Source organism: Equus asinus, chromosome 13 (assembly GCF_041296235.1).
Source record: "Equus asinus isolate D_3611 breed Donkey chromosome 13, EquAss-T2T_v2, whole genome shotgun sequence".
NCBI lineage: Eukaryota > Metazoa > Chordata > Mammalia > Perissodactyla > Equidae > Equus > Equus asinus.
The window spans coordinates 59,693,064-59,709,271 of NC_091802.1; the positions used below are offsets into that span (position 1 = coordinate 59,693,064).

The window sequence follows — 16,208 nt, forward strand, 5'->3', positions numbered from 1 at the left end:
GACGAGTGGTGCCATGTCTGCGCCCAGGATCCGAACTGGCAAAACCCTGGGCCGCGGAAGTGGAGTGCACGAACTTAACCACTCGGCCACGGGGCCGGCCCCTGTCAGTATGTTTTAATATCCATTTTTCGCATTAAAGACTTTCCCCATACATCTGGAAATCCTTGTTTTTCTGTTGATCTTTAGAGCTGCAGCCACCTGACTGAGCGCTCTGGGGTGTGATGGGCCTCCTCATGGCTGGTGTCTCAGGCCTCTGGTCTCCTGCCTGGAGGCTCTGAGCCCAGTGGCCGGGTCTCTGAGAGTCGAGAGAGAAGAGAGGCTGGAGGCTTCTCAGCGTCCACTCCTTCTGCTTTCCGCGGCTGCTCCTGCCTTCCTTCTTCTCCTGTATCTTGTGACTTCCCATTCCTTATTCCTTACTGTCAGCTTCCTGAGAAAGAGTCTGGAAATGCCTTTCTTCTCCCATGGACCCGAGACCTCCAATCCAAGAACCTTCCATGTTGTCCTCTCTAGAAGATACCCCACTTGCCGATTGCTGGGGTGGAGGGGAGCCATCAGCCTCCTGTGTAGATGCTGGTGGGGGTGGAAGCAGCCGGTCTGACGACCTTAAGCAGACTTCAGCCCAGTCCCCCTTCCTTTGTCAGCACCTCCCACATCCCGGCAACCCGTGCAGGGTCAGCGTTTTGGGGGAATCTGTGATAGAAACCGCCCGACCCTCGGCCTTCCCCACTGCGCTGTGTCCACGCTTTCAGGCCTGGACATCATGGGCCGCTGGCCCAGCTACTTTGCAACTTCCCGAATTGTGTGGCTGTGATTTCGCCTTCCATTCTTCCCAGCCCTGTCAGTTCATGACTTTTTGAAAACTATTTCTCTTCTGGCGTTGGAGCAGGATTGGGGGGGGGGTAGTGAAAGCAGGCACGGTTTTCAAACTGTCATCTTCACCCAGAAGTTACAATGCTTTCTTTTTTTTTTTTTAAAGATTTTATTTTTTTCCTTTTTCTCCCCAAAGCCCCCCAGTACATAGTTGTATATTCTTCGTTGTGGGCCCTTCTAGTTGTGGCATGTGGGATGCTGCCTCAGCGTGGTTTGATGAGCAGTGCCATGTCCGCGCCCAGTATTCGAACCAACGAAATACTGGGCCGCCTACAGCGGAGTGCACGAACTTAACCACTCGGCCATGGGGCCAGCCCCTACAATGCTTGCTTTGTTGTAAAAATTGATGAACAAGCTGGGGGGCGTGGGGGGGAAGACGTGGATTCTTACTAAGAAAAAATGCCAGCAGGCATATTCACTTGAGTTTCCTTAAGAGCAGTAAGAGGAGAGTAAATACTGGAAAGTGAAATAAAATGATAGTGTGACCAGAGGTTTGACTTCTGACCTTTTCTTATGGTCTCAAAAGTGGATTTTGGAGAGATCGAAGAAAGACATTTGGAAGATCTCAGCAGTAAAAGATTGAACGAAGCTGTGACACCGAGGGTGTCCCTCACCTCAGACTTGGAGTGGACAACACATTACAACCTGAGCCCCCAAGTCGTAGAAATGGCCAGAATGATAGACTTGCTACAGGACAGCCACATCTTCCAGATGTTCTGGGCAGAAGCCACAGAGTCGCTGAGCGAGCCTGTGGAGGAGTCGGAGAGGCAAATACTTCAGCTTGAAGAGGCGTATGAAGATTTGTATCATCCTTGTATTGAAAAGTTTACTAAACTGTATCACGATCTGAAGTCAGGAGAGGTCACCTTTGGGGAAATTGATGCCGTCTTCAGAGACTTCATGAATAAATACAGCGACCTTGCCTCCGACCTCAGGATCATGTGCGCTCTGGATCGCCAGGACACGAAGGATTGGATCAAGGAGCGAGTTGGGCAGATCAAGGAGTACCATCACCTGCATCAGGCTGTTAACTCAGCCAAGGTCATCTTGGAGGTTAAGGAGAATTTGGGCCTGACGGGTGACTTCGGTGTTCTCTGCACTTTGTTGAACTTTGTGAGTGTCCTGGTGTGGGGGTGGGGAGCCGCGGGCTCTCTGGCTTTCCAGGCTGGGCAGGGTGATTTCACAGCTCCCTTCTGAAGTTCTTGTTTGTATTTAACTTGATGCCTGAATGTGCCGAGGGCTTTGTTTTCACTCTTGTTATAAATAGCGTGGCTGCTCCTGGGCTGGGGAGAGTTTTCTTGGGAGGACGTGAGGGTCAAGCGTTTGGGGAAGGGCAGTGGGCCTCTTGCGGGTTTTTGTAAAGACTAATCTGATCTCTTTAGGTTGGAGGAGTAACTAAGGGGTTTGTCTTGTTGGCTCTCCACTCACATCTCCTGGTGCCCAGGAGCAGCACACGATAAATTATTTCTGTTGAGCGAAAAAGTGGGGTTTTTGCTTCTGTTCTCTTAGGCGAGCATTTGGTGTACTATGAGCTGTATTATAATGTAGATAGGCCTGATGATGATCAAAATTTAGCACAAAATTTGGGATTATGCACGCTTAAGCTTGCATATCCCAGCAGCGTGTTCTTGAGTAGGTCTCTGCTCTGGGCCTTCGTTTCTTTACCTATAGAACAGGAAAAAGAACAGTACGTACCCGGCAGGGTTCTTGTGTTAGTTGCTTGGCAGAATGCCAGGTGCAGAGGACTAGTAGTTACTATTGATTGAGGGGGACAGCGATGGATGCTACAGCGTCCAGTTCCGGGATAAGAGCTTCGCCTGCCTGTCATCGGGATGGTCAGTGTTGTTGCTCAGACTCTGGGGTTCCAGGTAGCCAGTTCCAGCCCACAGTAGAGCCCTGTTTTGCAGACTGATGGCTTTGAGGACTTTCGCCATGAAAAACTGGACCAGATCAGCCAGCAGCTTATCCGTGCCAAAAAGCTGCTGGAGGACCTCAGTGAGAGCCGGTGCCAATGTCTGAGGGAGCTGTGCCTGAGTAAGGAGTTGATTTCCTGGGTCCAGGAGGCTCTTGGAGGTAAGATCCATCATCAAGGTTGTCAGGGGTCTGGAGAGTTTTCAGACGCTTCACAGGGTGGCTTTCCAGGCAGTCCCTCCTTGATGGTGTGTGGTGTGAGGGACAGATATGATATCGAACCTGAAGTGAGTTCGCTCACCCGTTGCGCAGCAAGCCAATTTCTGACACCGGGAGGGGGTGGGGGGGAGGGTAGTGGAAGAAAGTAGGAATTTTATTATTGCACAGTGATGAGCAACGAGAAAGGGCAGCTAACGCTAAAATCCCAAACTCCCGGAAAGCTAAAAGGAAGGGTTTTTATTTGGGGTTTTAGGTAGGGGAGGGGGAGCATATGGCCTTGCTGGTCAGAGCTTTCCCACCAGCCTGTCTTTGGCCTTGAGACTGCTTGCAGAGAGGAGGGAGCCCATGACCTTGCTGGTCAGCAGCTTTCCCACCAGCCTGTGTTTCTTTGTGGGGAGGAGATAGTCCAGGTGCTTGTCCTTGATGGTGTCTGTCTCCATGGAGGATGGTGGATTCTGGAGCCAGGAAGCCAGAGAGTAAGCAGGGAATGAGTGTTTTGGTTTTAACCCCATATATGCTGGATTTAATGTGGGGAAACTGCATTTAGGGCCGGTATCAGACAGACATCTGCGTTCTTGAAGTCCATGTGTGGCATATGCCTCATTGGTTGTTGGTAGAATCTCTGTCAGGACACTATTTCTCATGTTCTGGTGTAAAAACTTCCCTTGGCTACTTTCCCCCCTCTGGATGCTTGCTGTGAACAGCTGGGGGTCATTTGCCTAAAAACCTTGCCCCCTTCAGCTTTTTCCTTAGGTTGGTTTTCACCGGGGGCCGAGGCCAGCTCCCGCTCAGGGAGACTCAGTTACGTCAGCTCATCAGGCTGTGCGTTTCTCTTCCAGCTGAGGGTTTGGCAGCCTTTTGAGCTCCAAGGCGTAGGCGGCTTTGGCGGAGTTGATTCATAGAGGGGAGAAGCAGAGGTGAGGCCAGGCGCAGGAGGTGCTGGTGTGTGGAGGGGCACGGCTGCCTTCTCCCCTCCGGAGCCTGGCCATGCTCGTCTGTGGGCTCCTTGGCCCCCGGTGATGTGCATTCTCTGATTAGTAACCCAGAGAGAATGCTCTCCGTTTTTTGTCATTAACTGTCAGCATGGTACCTGGCAGCGGAGCCTGTTTCCTTTCTATGAGATGGTGATGTGTGGATTAAATGCACAAGGCCCTCACATGCCTTGTGGTGGGCTGGATGCTGCTGCTGTTCGGTAGGCTCATGTGTTGGTTGGTGGTGCCGACATAAATGGCAAAAGAAAAGGTGCCCCGGATTTTTATTGAAAGCAGAAAGTGGATCAAACTGTCAAACTCCACTGAAAACCCATTTAAAGCTGCAATAAGGTTTGTCCAGGTTTGAGTGTCCCACCATCATGGCGCAGCCTCACGCTTTCTGCCTCTTCTCGCCCCAAGGCATCAACGAGCTGAAGGTGTTTGTGGACCTGGCTTCCATCTCGGCGGGTGAGAATGACATCGACGTGGACCGGGTGGCCTGCTTCCATGACGCCGTGCAGGGCTACGCTCCTCTGCTGTATAAGCTGGACACGAGTGCAGGTTTCGACGAGTTCATGGAACAGGTGAAAGAACTGTGGAAGGCTCTGGAAAATGACCAACACCTGCCCAGTAAACTGGTAAGTCTCATTTCTGGCTCCAAAGCAGATTAGGTTTCCTAGAGCCTTGCTTAGCAGCACTGGGGCCTGCTGGCATCATCACACACTCATGTGGTAGGTTTTACGCAGCCCTTGAAAATGATGTTTCGAAGCATTTTTCCTTCACATATGGAAAGGCTGTCTCTATCTTGTCATGTTAGAAAGTGGGATACAAAGTTGTGTGTAAATAAGAGCAATTTCTGCTATGCAAAATGTATTGGAAAAAAGACAAACAAAATATATTAAAATGTTACCAGGAGTTTTCTCTCAGTGGTGGTAATTGTTACCTAATTCTGTATACTTTTTGGTATTTTCCACAATTGGTATGGATTAATTTTTTATCAGAAAAAATTTACATTTCAGTTTAAGTGAACCATGTGCGCCAGGGACCGGGCAGACCGGTACCAGGTCACTTGCTTAACGAGCAGAGAGATTGTCAGGGTGGCTGGAGCTCCGTGAGGGGTGAGGGAGGAAAAGAAATGGAACGAGCAGATAGAGCTGTTCTCTCATTTTTTTTCTGCTGGAAGCTCACGTCCAAACAAAAAGCCTTTGTTGCAGATTTTTCCTTAATTCTTCTGACTGGACTTGGGGACCCCAAAAGGACACTTAGAACATAAGGCTGCACAGCCCTGTTATATCCAGCACCTCCCCTGAAGCTGGGGGCCCGGCAGAATGAGGCTTTCCCAAGGAGAGCGGGGTTTGTGCCTTTCTACCCTGATCCATGTATCCATAAATATAAGCCGGGTCCTCCACGTGCTAGCCAGGCACCAGGCGCTGGTGGGGATGCGGGCAGACAGCCCTTTACGGAACAGCAGCACCGGGTGACCAGTTTGCTGAGAGGGACAGGCCCAACCACACAGGAGTCGTGGGCAGTGGGTCAGGAAGTCCTGCCCTGCGGGGTGACTGTGCACTGAGCCGGAGAAGGGGAGGGGGGGTTCACTCCTCGAAGGCGCAAGTGGGAGGAAAATGCAGGAGGAAGAGAAAGATGATCGCTCAGACTAGTGCCCATTTTCTCTCCTCCTGTCTCAACAGCGTGACTCTGCCAGGAACTTGGAGTGGCTGCAAACAGTGAGGGAAAGTCACGGGTCTGTCGAACTCTCATCCTTGTCGCTGGCAACAGCAATCAACAGCAGAGGCATCTATGTGATCGAGGCACCCAGAGATGGCCAGAAGGTGAGCCACCACACATCCCAGGCCAGCTGGAAGTGCGTTTACGGGCTGCTGTAAACGGGGGGGTTTCTGCCTCCAGAAAAGCAACTCCTAAATGTGTACTATGCTGCAGATTTCCCCAGACACGGTTCTGCGTTTAATCCTCCCTGAGAGCCATGGGGACCATCAGGACCTGCGAGACTACTCTTTAGAAGAGCTGAAGGAGCTTTTGAACAAATTGATGCTGATGTCTGGCAAGAAAGATCACAAAAACACTGAAGTAGAGCTGTTTTCTGAGGTGAGGAGTTGTCTTTAGGTTGGAGCGAAGCAGGTATAACCTCATCTGTTTGGGCTGAGGCCCCTCATAGCCAAGCTGACTGAGAACCTAACAAGGTTTGGGTTTGGATTTAATTGATAGGAATCGCTTGACTTTTACATCCATGGAGAGTGGAGCCAGCGGCTGTCCTCCACATTTGCCTGTAATCCAAATTCATGACCCCGAGACAGGTCTGAAGTATGACAGCCCCTTTGGTCAGTAGTTGCTTCCTGAGATCCATAGACCGATTTGTCAGTTAATCTACTACACTGAAGAGGAGAAAACCCAATGGATCGTTCTTAGAAAGAAACTTAAATTGCTTCACTTATTCTGTAAATTAGCAAGAATTCAAAAATATTTAAAGATTTAGATGGGCATCCTTCATCAAAATCAAAAGTAACCACATTGATAAAGGCTTGTTGGTTAGTGTAACAGTCTCTCAATTTTATCATGGGTTTTTTCTTTAAAGTTCATTCGTGCTTTATAAATGATATCCTTTATCTTTACAACTTACTCCTTCCTAAAGAGAGTCCTCTTCTGAGGCCAGTTATGTAAATGAGGGAGGAAGGGCTGCTGTGATCAGTCTCAAGTGTTTGAGGTCACAGTGAGCCGTGGGAAGACATGAACTCCAGTCCTTCAAACTATAGCTCTGTCTGTTATTCTAGGCCAATGTGTCGCCTCCCTGATACAGCTCTGTGATTTCTGCCTTCTCGTTCCATTTACAACAGGTGTTCTCCAACGTGCAGAGGCTCGTCCAGTCCTTTATAAACCTTTACTCTGCTGGAAACATGCTGTTCAGGGCTTGGGTGGCTGAGGTGTACTGCGCCCCCCGGAAGGGCGTGTCCATCCGGATGGACTTCCGCCTGGGGCTGGTGAGCCAGCTGATGGGCCGCGGGCCGGTGGCCGAGCTGCTGGAGGCCCTCTGCAGGCAGATGGAGCGCTTCCTGGATTGCTGGAAGGGGTTCGTGGCGCAGAAGCGAGCTGAGCACTTCTACCTCAACTACTACACGGACGAGCAGCTGGTTCACCTGAGCACAGAGCTCAAGAGAGAGAAGCCCAGGGATGCCACCCTCACCATGCTGTCCTTCATCAAAAGCAACTGCAGCCCAAGGGACATCCTCCGGGCCTGCAGCGGGCCCGATGGCAGGGCCACCAGTCACCAGGGGAGCGCGGTGATTGAAGAATTGCGATTGACGCTCTCCTCTAAGTTGGGCCTGCTGGACAAGCTGAGGGTCATCATGGAACAGTCGATGACATGCATGAGTGTCTTCCTGCCTCACTGCCTGGACCTGGAGGCCCTTGGCCACTGTCTGGCCCACCTAGCGAGGATGGGTGGGCCTCCCGTGGAGCGGCAGCTCCCAAAAGGCCTGCAGGTCGGCCAGCCCAACCTTGTCGTCTGTGGCCACTCTGAGGTGCTGCCGGCCGCCCTGGCCATCTACATGCAGACCCCAAGCCAGCCCCTGCCCAGCTATGACGAGGTGCTGCTCTGCACCCCGGAAACCACGTTTGAGGAGGTGGCGCTGCTCCTGCGCCGCTGCCTGACCCTGGGCTCCTGGGGGCACAGGGTGTACAGCCTGCTGTACGCAGACCAGTTGAGCTACGATGTGGCCTGCCAGGCGGAGGTGCTCTTCCAGAGCCTGCGCACGCAGCGCCCCCGGGAGGACTACCAGCTCGTGATGGTCTGTGACTGCGAGCGGGAGCACTGCTACCTCCCCTCGGCCTTCAGCCAGCACAAAGTCCTCTTCACTCCCCAGGCGCCCCTGGAGGCCATCCAGGCCTACCTGGCACGTCATTACCGGGTCCCAGAGCAGATCCCGTCGGCGGCCGCCGTGTTCAGGGACCGGATGTGTGTTGGGATCGTGGCCTCGGAGAGAGCGGGTGTTGGTAATGATATCTGCTGGGATGGATGGGTCCCACATGTCCCAGGGCCACCTGATGGCCCTTCTCTGCCCCACAGGGGTGACTCAGATGAAGCCCTTCTGCAAGTTGGGAAACTGAGTCCCAGGGTGGTTTGACTCACCCGAAGTTGTAAATCAGGCCTCGTCCTGGAACGGGACGCCCTTTCTCACCTGGTTTCAGCTCAGGCGATTCCTGGGAGCCAAGCCATCCCCTTCTGTGCAGGCTTCTCTGCAGTTTCCTCTGCCTTTGTAACCACCTTGGCCACTCCAGGGTGGATGTGGGTTGTGAAGCAGGAGGAGGTACAGAGTCAGCCCTCAGTATCCTGGGGATTGGTTCCAGGACCCCTGTGGATACCAAAATCTTCAGATGCTCACGTCCCTTAGCCAGCCCTCTGTATCCGAGGGTTGTATCAGTTCTGAATTTTTACAGAGGTGACTGGAAGTGAATCTTTCTGGATTCTCTTACTCTTTGTCCACAGCCCTGACACCTAATTTCCATATTTTAACGTTACAGGAAAGTCTCTCTATGTGAAGAGGTTGCATGACAAACTGAAAATGAAGTTTCTTGGAAAAAAAGTGCCTCTAAAGGTCATTCGATTGATCGACCCTCAGGTGGACGAGAATCAAGTCCTGGGCTCCCTCTTGCCTTTCCTGGACGCCCAGTATTGGACGAGACCCATGATATTCCACTTCGATGTGACCTCTTCTGTAAGTGCCCCGGGGTTCCAGATGAGTGGCCGCATCCTGCCCTGCCTCCTCCCCCGTATAAAGAATTTCTTCTTCCTACGTGTATTGACGCTCAGTGTCATTGTATCAAAGAACATAAGAAGAGGACCTAGGGTTGAGAGGACAGATTGCCCTGTAAGTCTTTACAAACCAAGCATTTCTGGCTTTAGGTGCAGACTGGAGTTTGGGTGTTTCTTTTCAAACTCCTCATCCTACAGTACTTAATGGATATCAATGGGAAAATGTGGCGTCGGAACCCGTGCCATTTGTATGTCGTTGAAGTCTTGGAAGGGAATCCAGCACCGCCAAAGAGGCCTTCGAAACTGGTGTGTATCGCGGGTGTTCCGCAGGACTGTGGGGTAGGGGCTGTGATGGGGCCTCGCGATTCCCCACTTTTGCCTTCAAAAAGCATCTGAGTGCAGTGTCTGTAAAGACACATCAGTCTTCAAGCTTGTCTTTTTAACGTCTGCAATAAAAATGCTCTTTTCCTAATTAGCAATGTCTTACATCTGTTTTGTTCGGTCAGGGATTGCTGCTGGATGTCTGGGTTAGTTCCAGCTGTGCTCTGATGCAGTAAATTCATCTAGTGAGAGAATCTCATCTCTCTTAATGCCAGCCAAGATGGGAAGGAGACTTTCATCAGATAAATTTCTTTTTTTTTTTTGAGGAAGATTAGCCCTGAGCTAACATCTGCTGCCAATCCTCTTTTTGCCAAGGGAGACTGGCCCTGAGCTAACATCCATGCCCATCTTCCTTTACTTTTTTTTTATCTGGGATGCCTACCACAACATGGCTTGCCAAACGGTGCCATGTCCACACCTGGGATCCAAACCGGCGAACCCCAGGCCGCTGAAGCGGAACATGCGCGCTTAACCGCTGCGCCACCCGGCTGGCCCCTCGTCAGATAAATTTCTTAACAAAAGTTAGTTTTGTGCTCACACACGCACATGCGTAATGCAGATTCAGTTTTGGGACGCTGGGTAGGAAAGGACTTCCCAGCTGAGGATACGGCTCCCATCATGCCTGAATGTACCAAAGACGACAACCTATGCAAAAAGGAGTCTATAGAAATCACTTTATGAAAGGTGATTTTTCCTAACAGTCCATCCGTTGTAGACCATGTGGAGGGTTGAAATGAAAAAGCGTTTTTTTAGGAAATTCACTTGTGACCATTTTATTCATGTCTCTCCTTTCCAGAACACACGTGCCCCTCAGATCAAGTTTCTTGACATCTTCCCAAAAGTCACCTGCCTGCCTCCCAAGGAAGTGATAGGCATGGAGCTGAATCCTGAGCGGAGCTACAGAGAGCCGGGAATGGACCATAGGGAGTTCTGCAGCGAAACTTTCCAGAGACCTTACCAATATTTAAAACGGTTCCATCAGAAACAAAACCTTGACACGTTCCAATACCAAGAAGGCTGCATTGAAGGCACCCCTGAGGAGTGCATCCAGCACCTCCTGTTTTACTGTGGCGTGATCGACCCGTCCTGGGCAGAGCTCCGGAACTTCGCCCGGTTCCTGAATTATCAGCTCAGAGATTGTGAGGCGTCTCTCTTCTGTGATCTGAGTGTCACTGGAGACACACTGAGGGGCTTCAAGAAGTTTGTGGTTACCTTCATGATCTTCATGGCAAGAGATTTTGCCACACCAACACTTCACACATCGGACCAAAGCCCAGGGAAGCACATGGTCACCATGGAGGGGGTCAAGGAAGAAGATCTAGCCCCTTTTTCTCTCCGAAAGAAGTGGGAATCAGAGCCCCACCCATACGTGTTCTTCAACAGTGATCACACGTCCATGACATTCATAGGTTTCCACTTCCAGGACAACCAGAATGGCAGTGTGGACGCCGTCGATCGCCTGAGTAGGAAGGTGATCAAGAAGGACGTCATGGCAATGGGACTGTACCGGGGGCTGTTGCTTCAGAGGGTGCCCTTCAATGTTGACTTTGATGTGCTGCCCAGACATGAGAAACTTGAAAAACTCTGCCTGGCATTAGGGATCCAGTGGCCCATTGACCCTGATGAAACATACGAACTTACAACAGACAATATGCTTAAGATCCTTGCCATTGAGATGCGGTTCCGGTGCGGGATCCCTGTTATCATCATGGGAGAAACTGGCTGTGGGAAAACCAGACTCATTAAATTCCTTAGCGACCTGCGGCGTGGGGGTGCTGATGCTGAAACCTTGAAGTTGGTCAAGGTCCATGGGGGAACAACGGCAGACATGATCTACTCCAAAGTCAGGGAGGCGGAACAACTTGCCCTCCTCAATAAGGACCAACATCAGTTGGATACTATCTTGTTCTTCGATGAAGCCAACACAACAGAAGCTATAAGCTGTATCAAAGAAGTCCTCTGTGATCGTACTGTGGGCGGCGAGCCCCTGGCTAAGGACTCTGGTTTGCATATCATAGCAGCCTGCAACCCTTACCGGAAGCACACCCAGGAGATGATCTCCCGCCTGGAGTCAGCTGGTTTGGGCTACAGGGTTAGTGCAGAGGAGACGGCAGACAGGCTTGGCTCCATTCCCCTGAGGCAGTTGGTATACCGAGTCCACGCTCTGCCACCGAGCCTGATTCCTCTGGTGTGGGATTTTGGACAGCTGAATGACACCGCAGAAAAGCTCTACATCCAGCAAATTGTCCAGAGACTGGTGGACTCCACTGCAGTGGGTCCAAACGAGACGCGTGTGATTGCAGAAGTGCTCTCTGCCTCTCAGGGTTTCATGAGGAAAAGAAACAATGAGTGCAGTTTTGTGAGCCTCCGGGATGTGGAGCGCTGCGTCAGAGTTTTCAGATGGTTTTATGACCACAGTGAGATGCTCTTGTCAAAGCTGGATTCCCTTCTCTGCGAATCCAATGTCAGCAGAAACGACTTTGAGAGAGATCCTGTGCTCTGGTCCCTGGTGCTGGCCATCGGGGTATGCTATCACGCCTCTTTAGAAGAGAAGGAATTGTATCGGAGAGCCATTTCCAGGTCCTTTCCAGAACCATATAATGACAGCAAGGTTATTCTGGACGAGATAACGCGAACACAGGATCTTTTTCTGAATGGTGTGTCTCTGAGGAAAACCATCGCCAAGAACTTGGCTTTGAAGGAGAATGTCTTCATGATGGTTATCTGCATTGAGCTTAAGATTCCTCTCTTCCTGGTGGGGAAGCCCGGCAGCTCCAAATCTCTCGCCAAGACCATTGTGGCAGATGCCATGCAAGGCCAGGCTGCTCCCTCAGACCTCTTCCGGAGCCTGAAGCAGGTCCACCTGGTGTCCTTCCAGTGCAGCCCACATTCCACCCCACAAGGCATCATAGGCACCTTTAAGCAGTGTGCTCGCTTCCAGCAGGGGAAGGACCTGCAGCAGTACGTCTCCGTGGTGGTGCTGGATGAGGTGGGGCTGGCGGAAGACTCGCCCAAAATGCCCCTGAAGGCTCTGCATCCACTGCTGGAAGATGGGTGCATTGAAGACGATCCTGCCCCCCACAAAAAAGTTGGCTTCATAGGCATTTCCAACTGGGCCCTGGACCCTGCCAAGATGAACCGGGGTATTTTTGTGTCACGTGGCAGCCCCAACAAGAAAGAGCTCATAGAGAGCGCCAAGGGAATTTGCTCTTCAGAGCCCCTCGTTCGAGAAAGAATCCAAGGATACTTTGAGTCCTTTGCCAAAGCCTATGAAACAGTGTGTCAGAACCAAGACAAGGAGTTCTTTGGGCTCCGTGACTACTACAGCCTCATCAAAATGGTCTTTGCTGCTGCCAAACGTTCTAACAAAAAGCCTTCCCCACAAGATATCGCACAGGCCGTCCTTCGGAACTTCAGTGGCAAAGATGACATCCATGCTGTGGACATTTTTACAGCCAATTTACCTGAGGCAAAGTGCTCAAAAGAAGTCAGCACCATGGAGCTGATCAAGCAAAACATGTACGGTGATCTTCCGAAGGTGCCGGGCAGAGAGCTGGATGACACCGAGTCCCGGTATTTACTGGTGCTGACCAGAAACTACGTGGCCCTGCAGATCCTGCAGCAGACGTTCTTCAGCCAGGACCAGCAGCCAGAGATTATTTTTGGTTCCAGTTTCCCCAAGGATCAAGAGTACACTCAGATCTGCAGAAATATCAACCGCGTGAAAATCTGCATGGAGACCGGCAAGATGGTGATGCTGCTCAACCTGCAGAACCTCTACGAGAGCCTGTACGACGCACTCAATCAGTACTACGTCTACCTCGGGGGCCAGAAGTACGTGGACCTGGGCCTGGGCACCCATCGGGTCAAATGTCGGGTTCACCCGGACTTCCGCTTGATAGTCATTGAAGAGAAGGACGTCGTCTACAGACATTTTCCCATCCCACTTATTAACCGGCTGGAGAAGCACTATCTGGATATCAACACCGTTTTGGAGAAGTGGCAGAAGAATATTGTGGAAGATCTCAAGGTCTGGGTGGAAAAATTTATAGATATGAAAACAGACCCGTTTCTAGCCAGACACCAATACAGCCCTTCTGACGTCTTCATCGGCTACCACTCAGACACTTGTGCCTCTGTGGTGCTCCAGGTCATAGAGAGGCTGGGTCACAGGGCCCCGACTAATGAATTCTACCGGAAGGTATCTGACGAGGCCAAACTGACACTGCTGAACTGTGCCACGCCTGACGCCGTGATCCGGCTGAGGGCTTCCTCGCTGGGCTGGTCCACTGCACTCTCTCTGTCACAAGAATACTATGCCAAGCAGCAGCATAACTCCTTTGCAGACTTCCTTGAGGCTCACCTTCACACGATGGATCCGGGACGCCATGCCGTCTTCACAGAGGTGACTATCTCCCGTTCTACCCTTGTCCTCTTTCACCTCAGGGTCCTTGAATCCCTAGCGTCAACAGTTCAAGATTCTTTCCAAGTCAGTGTATAGGAAGCGTAAAAGGATATGTTGAGACTTTTGGTTCCTCTCTATGTTAAGTGTGAGGAGACCCGTTTATAAAAGTTCGGTTGAACCAGATGTGAGTGCCTGTTTCTGTGCAGTGCTGTGCTGATAGTAGCACTATATACCACATTCACTTCGACAGATGAAGTACCACATCTGAGTACTGCCTAAGGGTGCTGGGGATACAAAAATGAGTGTCACAGTTCTTGTCTTTGGTCAGCACACAGTGTAAGGTGCAAAGACAGACCCACAAATGGGTGCCGTTGGTATCATGCAATGATGCCGCCCACAGAGGCAAAGAGGAACAGCGCAGATCAGGATGGGTGAGATGACGTCTTTAAGAGGTTATCCTCAAGCTATTGTGGAGGATGGTGGGGAAAGTGTTATAAGCAGAGGGCCCTACTTGACCAAAGTTGTTGAGGTGTGAAACAACAGTCTGTGCAGGAAACCAGGGGCTGATCATTGATGGAGTTAAAGTTCAAGCCCATGAGTGCCTAGAGACAGGGTGAGATAGAGTGGGAGAGGCTTCGTGGAGGGCCTTGTCGGCGGCACTAGGAGCGTGGTCTCTTCTGTACAGAGGGGAGTGATGGAGGGATGTGTGTTGAGACTCGTCCCACTGCCTGGGAAATCGGGGAAAAAGATCTGCTAAAAGACTATCATAGAAAAGATATATCAGTAGGAAGACTGCTATATCAGTTCAGTCAAAGTAGAGGAGCAGATGGATGGGTGGAATTGAGAAATAGTTAGGATGTAAATTGGCAGAGCTAATGACTGATTCCGCATAGAGGCTGTGAGATGGAGGAGTGACTCCCTCGGTTCTTCTTCAGATGGCTGGAGGTTTGGTTAATCACAGTCCAGTGACGAGCAACAAGTTTTGGGGAGGCAATGGCAAATTGCATTCGGGGCAGACATGTCTACCATGCTGTTGGATATAGGAGTCAGATGCTCAGTGGTTGGCCAACCTGGAGATAGGGATTTGGGCACTGCGACATCAGCACGCCCTTAAGGAGTGTTTTGGTTATGCTGTGCGGTGCCATCCAGTGGTGGAGAATTGATAACAGCTGTGGGAAGGAAGGGGGGAGTTAATGGCTAATTCCACCTGAAAGCATGAAGCAAGATTGCGAGGAAGAAATGACATTTGTGCTGAGCCCTGAGGCCTAGTCAGAATTTCCAGTTGGGACTAGAGCAGGAAGAGACGCTAGTCCAGCAAGGAGACTCGAAAGCATCTTAGGGACAGGGGGCGTCTTCTCCCCAATACCTTTTGATCCCGTGGGTTCTGTTTTCCTCAGCGCTGCCTTCTTTTTAAAAACTCCTGGGTTGGGATTCTTTTCCATCTGTGTACAACTGCACAATGCTGAGCCCATAGAAGGCATTTGCTAAATAGCCTCATAGTTCTAGGATTTAAACCTAGCAGACGTGCAACCTTTCCTTGAATTCTAGCAAATAATTTGCCTTTCCTGACTTTGCAGATCACCACTTTCTCCAGACTGCTAACCAGTCATGACTGCGAAATTCTAGAGTCAGAAGTGGAGGGCAGAGCTCTGAAACCCACAATCCTGTCACTGCAGCAGTTTGACACCGAGTACTCCTTCCTCAAGGAAGTCCGGTGAGCTCCCCGTCTGCAGCCCGCCCCCTCCGTCCTCAGCCCTGACCACCTTGCATTTCACCTGTGGCTGTAATAACCACTGGTGTCCCCAGCACTGGACAGTGAACATGGAGGACATGTGACTCTGAACAGGGTAGTTGTTAAACCCTCCATCTCATCCTTATCTTCTGCGTGAACGTCCTTCTCTAAAACCAGCGTCCTGGGGCTCATCGGGAGACGTTTATTCATCTCTTTCTACTGGTTTGTCTACTCACCTTGCAGAGGAGAGCCCACCTGAATAGCTGTTTCCATGAACCTTTACGTTTCCATATCACTTTGGGGAATTTTACCACCCATTTTTTAGGACAGAGAACTCACTTGGACCATTTCCTTTTTCTTTCAGAAACTGCTTAAAAAACAAAGCCAAATGTAAAATCCTCATTATTCAAACAGATTTTGAAGATGGAGTTCATAGCGCTCAGCTCATCGCCTCAGCTAAGTATGTTTTTGTTATTTTTCTCAGAAACCACATAGGAAAAGCAAAATTTATTTTTTGCTAAAGAATTTCTTCCCTGAAAACAGTATAGTATCAGAAGAAACATAGAAATCAAAATAAAATTGATTTTCCCTTTTTTTTAAAAGATTTTATTTTTTTCCTTTTTCTCCCCAAAGCCCCCTAGTACATAGTTGTATATTCTTCGTTGTGGGTCCTTCTAGTTGTGGCATGGGGGCTGCTGCCTCAGCGTGGTTTGATGAGCAGTGCCGTATCCGTGCCCAGGATTCGAACCAACGAAACACTGGGCCGCCTGCAGCGGAGCGCGCGAACTCAACCACTCGGCCACGGGGCCAGCCCCTGATTTTCCCTTTTAATTCCCCCAAATGTGGGCTAGAGAAAATGAAGAAAGAGAAACAGAGAGAGAAGAGATTAATGACAATACAAAAATGGTAAAATGCAAGAAATATAAATAATAAAATATTAGGAGGATAATAAAG

At 50.5% G+C, this 16,208-nt stretch overlaps 1 protein-coding gene across 16 annotated transcripts in view; it reads left to right on the plus strand.

Annotated features, from left to right (window-relative positions):
• RNF213 (ring finger protein 213) overlaps positions 1-16,208 on the plus strand; it is a 116,186-nt gene that overhangs the window by 54,946 nt on the left and 45,032 nt on the right. For all 16 annotated transcript variants that reach the window (XR_006512929.2, XM_070483783.1, XM_044746101.2 and 13 more), the window contains 11 exons: positions 1,397-1,983; positions 2,778-2,943; positions 4,392-4,609; positions 5,660-5,800; positions 5,910-6,074; positions 6,821-7,976; positions 8,505-8,698; positions 8,887-9,042; positions 9,914-13,522; positions 15,100-15,236; positions 15,619-15,714. Coding sequence is in view for 15 of the 16 variants with exons in the window: in XM_070483783.1 (XP_070339884.1) it covers positions 1,397-1,983; positions 2,778-2,943; positions 4,392-4,609; positions 5,660-5,800; positions 5,910-6,074; positions 6,821-7,976; positions 8,505-8,698; positions 8,887-9,042; positions 9,914-13,522; positions 15,100-15,236; positions 15,619-15,714 (6,625 nt within the window). In the remaining variant the exon portion in view is untranslated. The remainder of the gene's footprint in view (positions 1-1,396; positions 1,984-2,777; positions 2,944-4,391; positions 4,610-5,659; positions 5,801-5,909; positions 6,075-6,820; positions 7,977-8,504; positions 8,699-8,886; positions 9,043-9,913; positions 13,523-15,099; positions 15,237-15,618; positions 15,715-16,208) is intronic.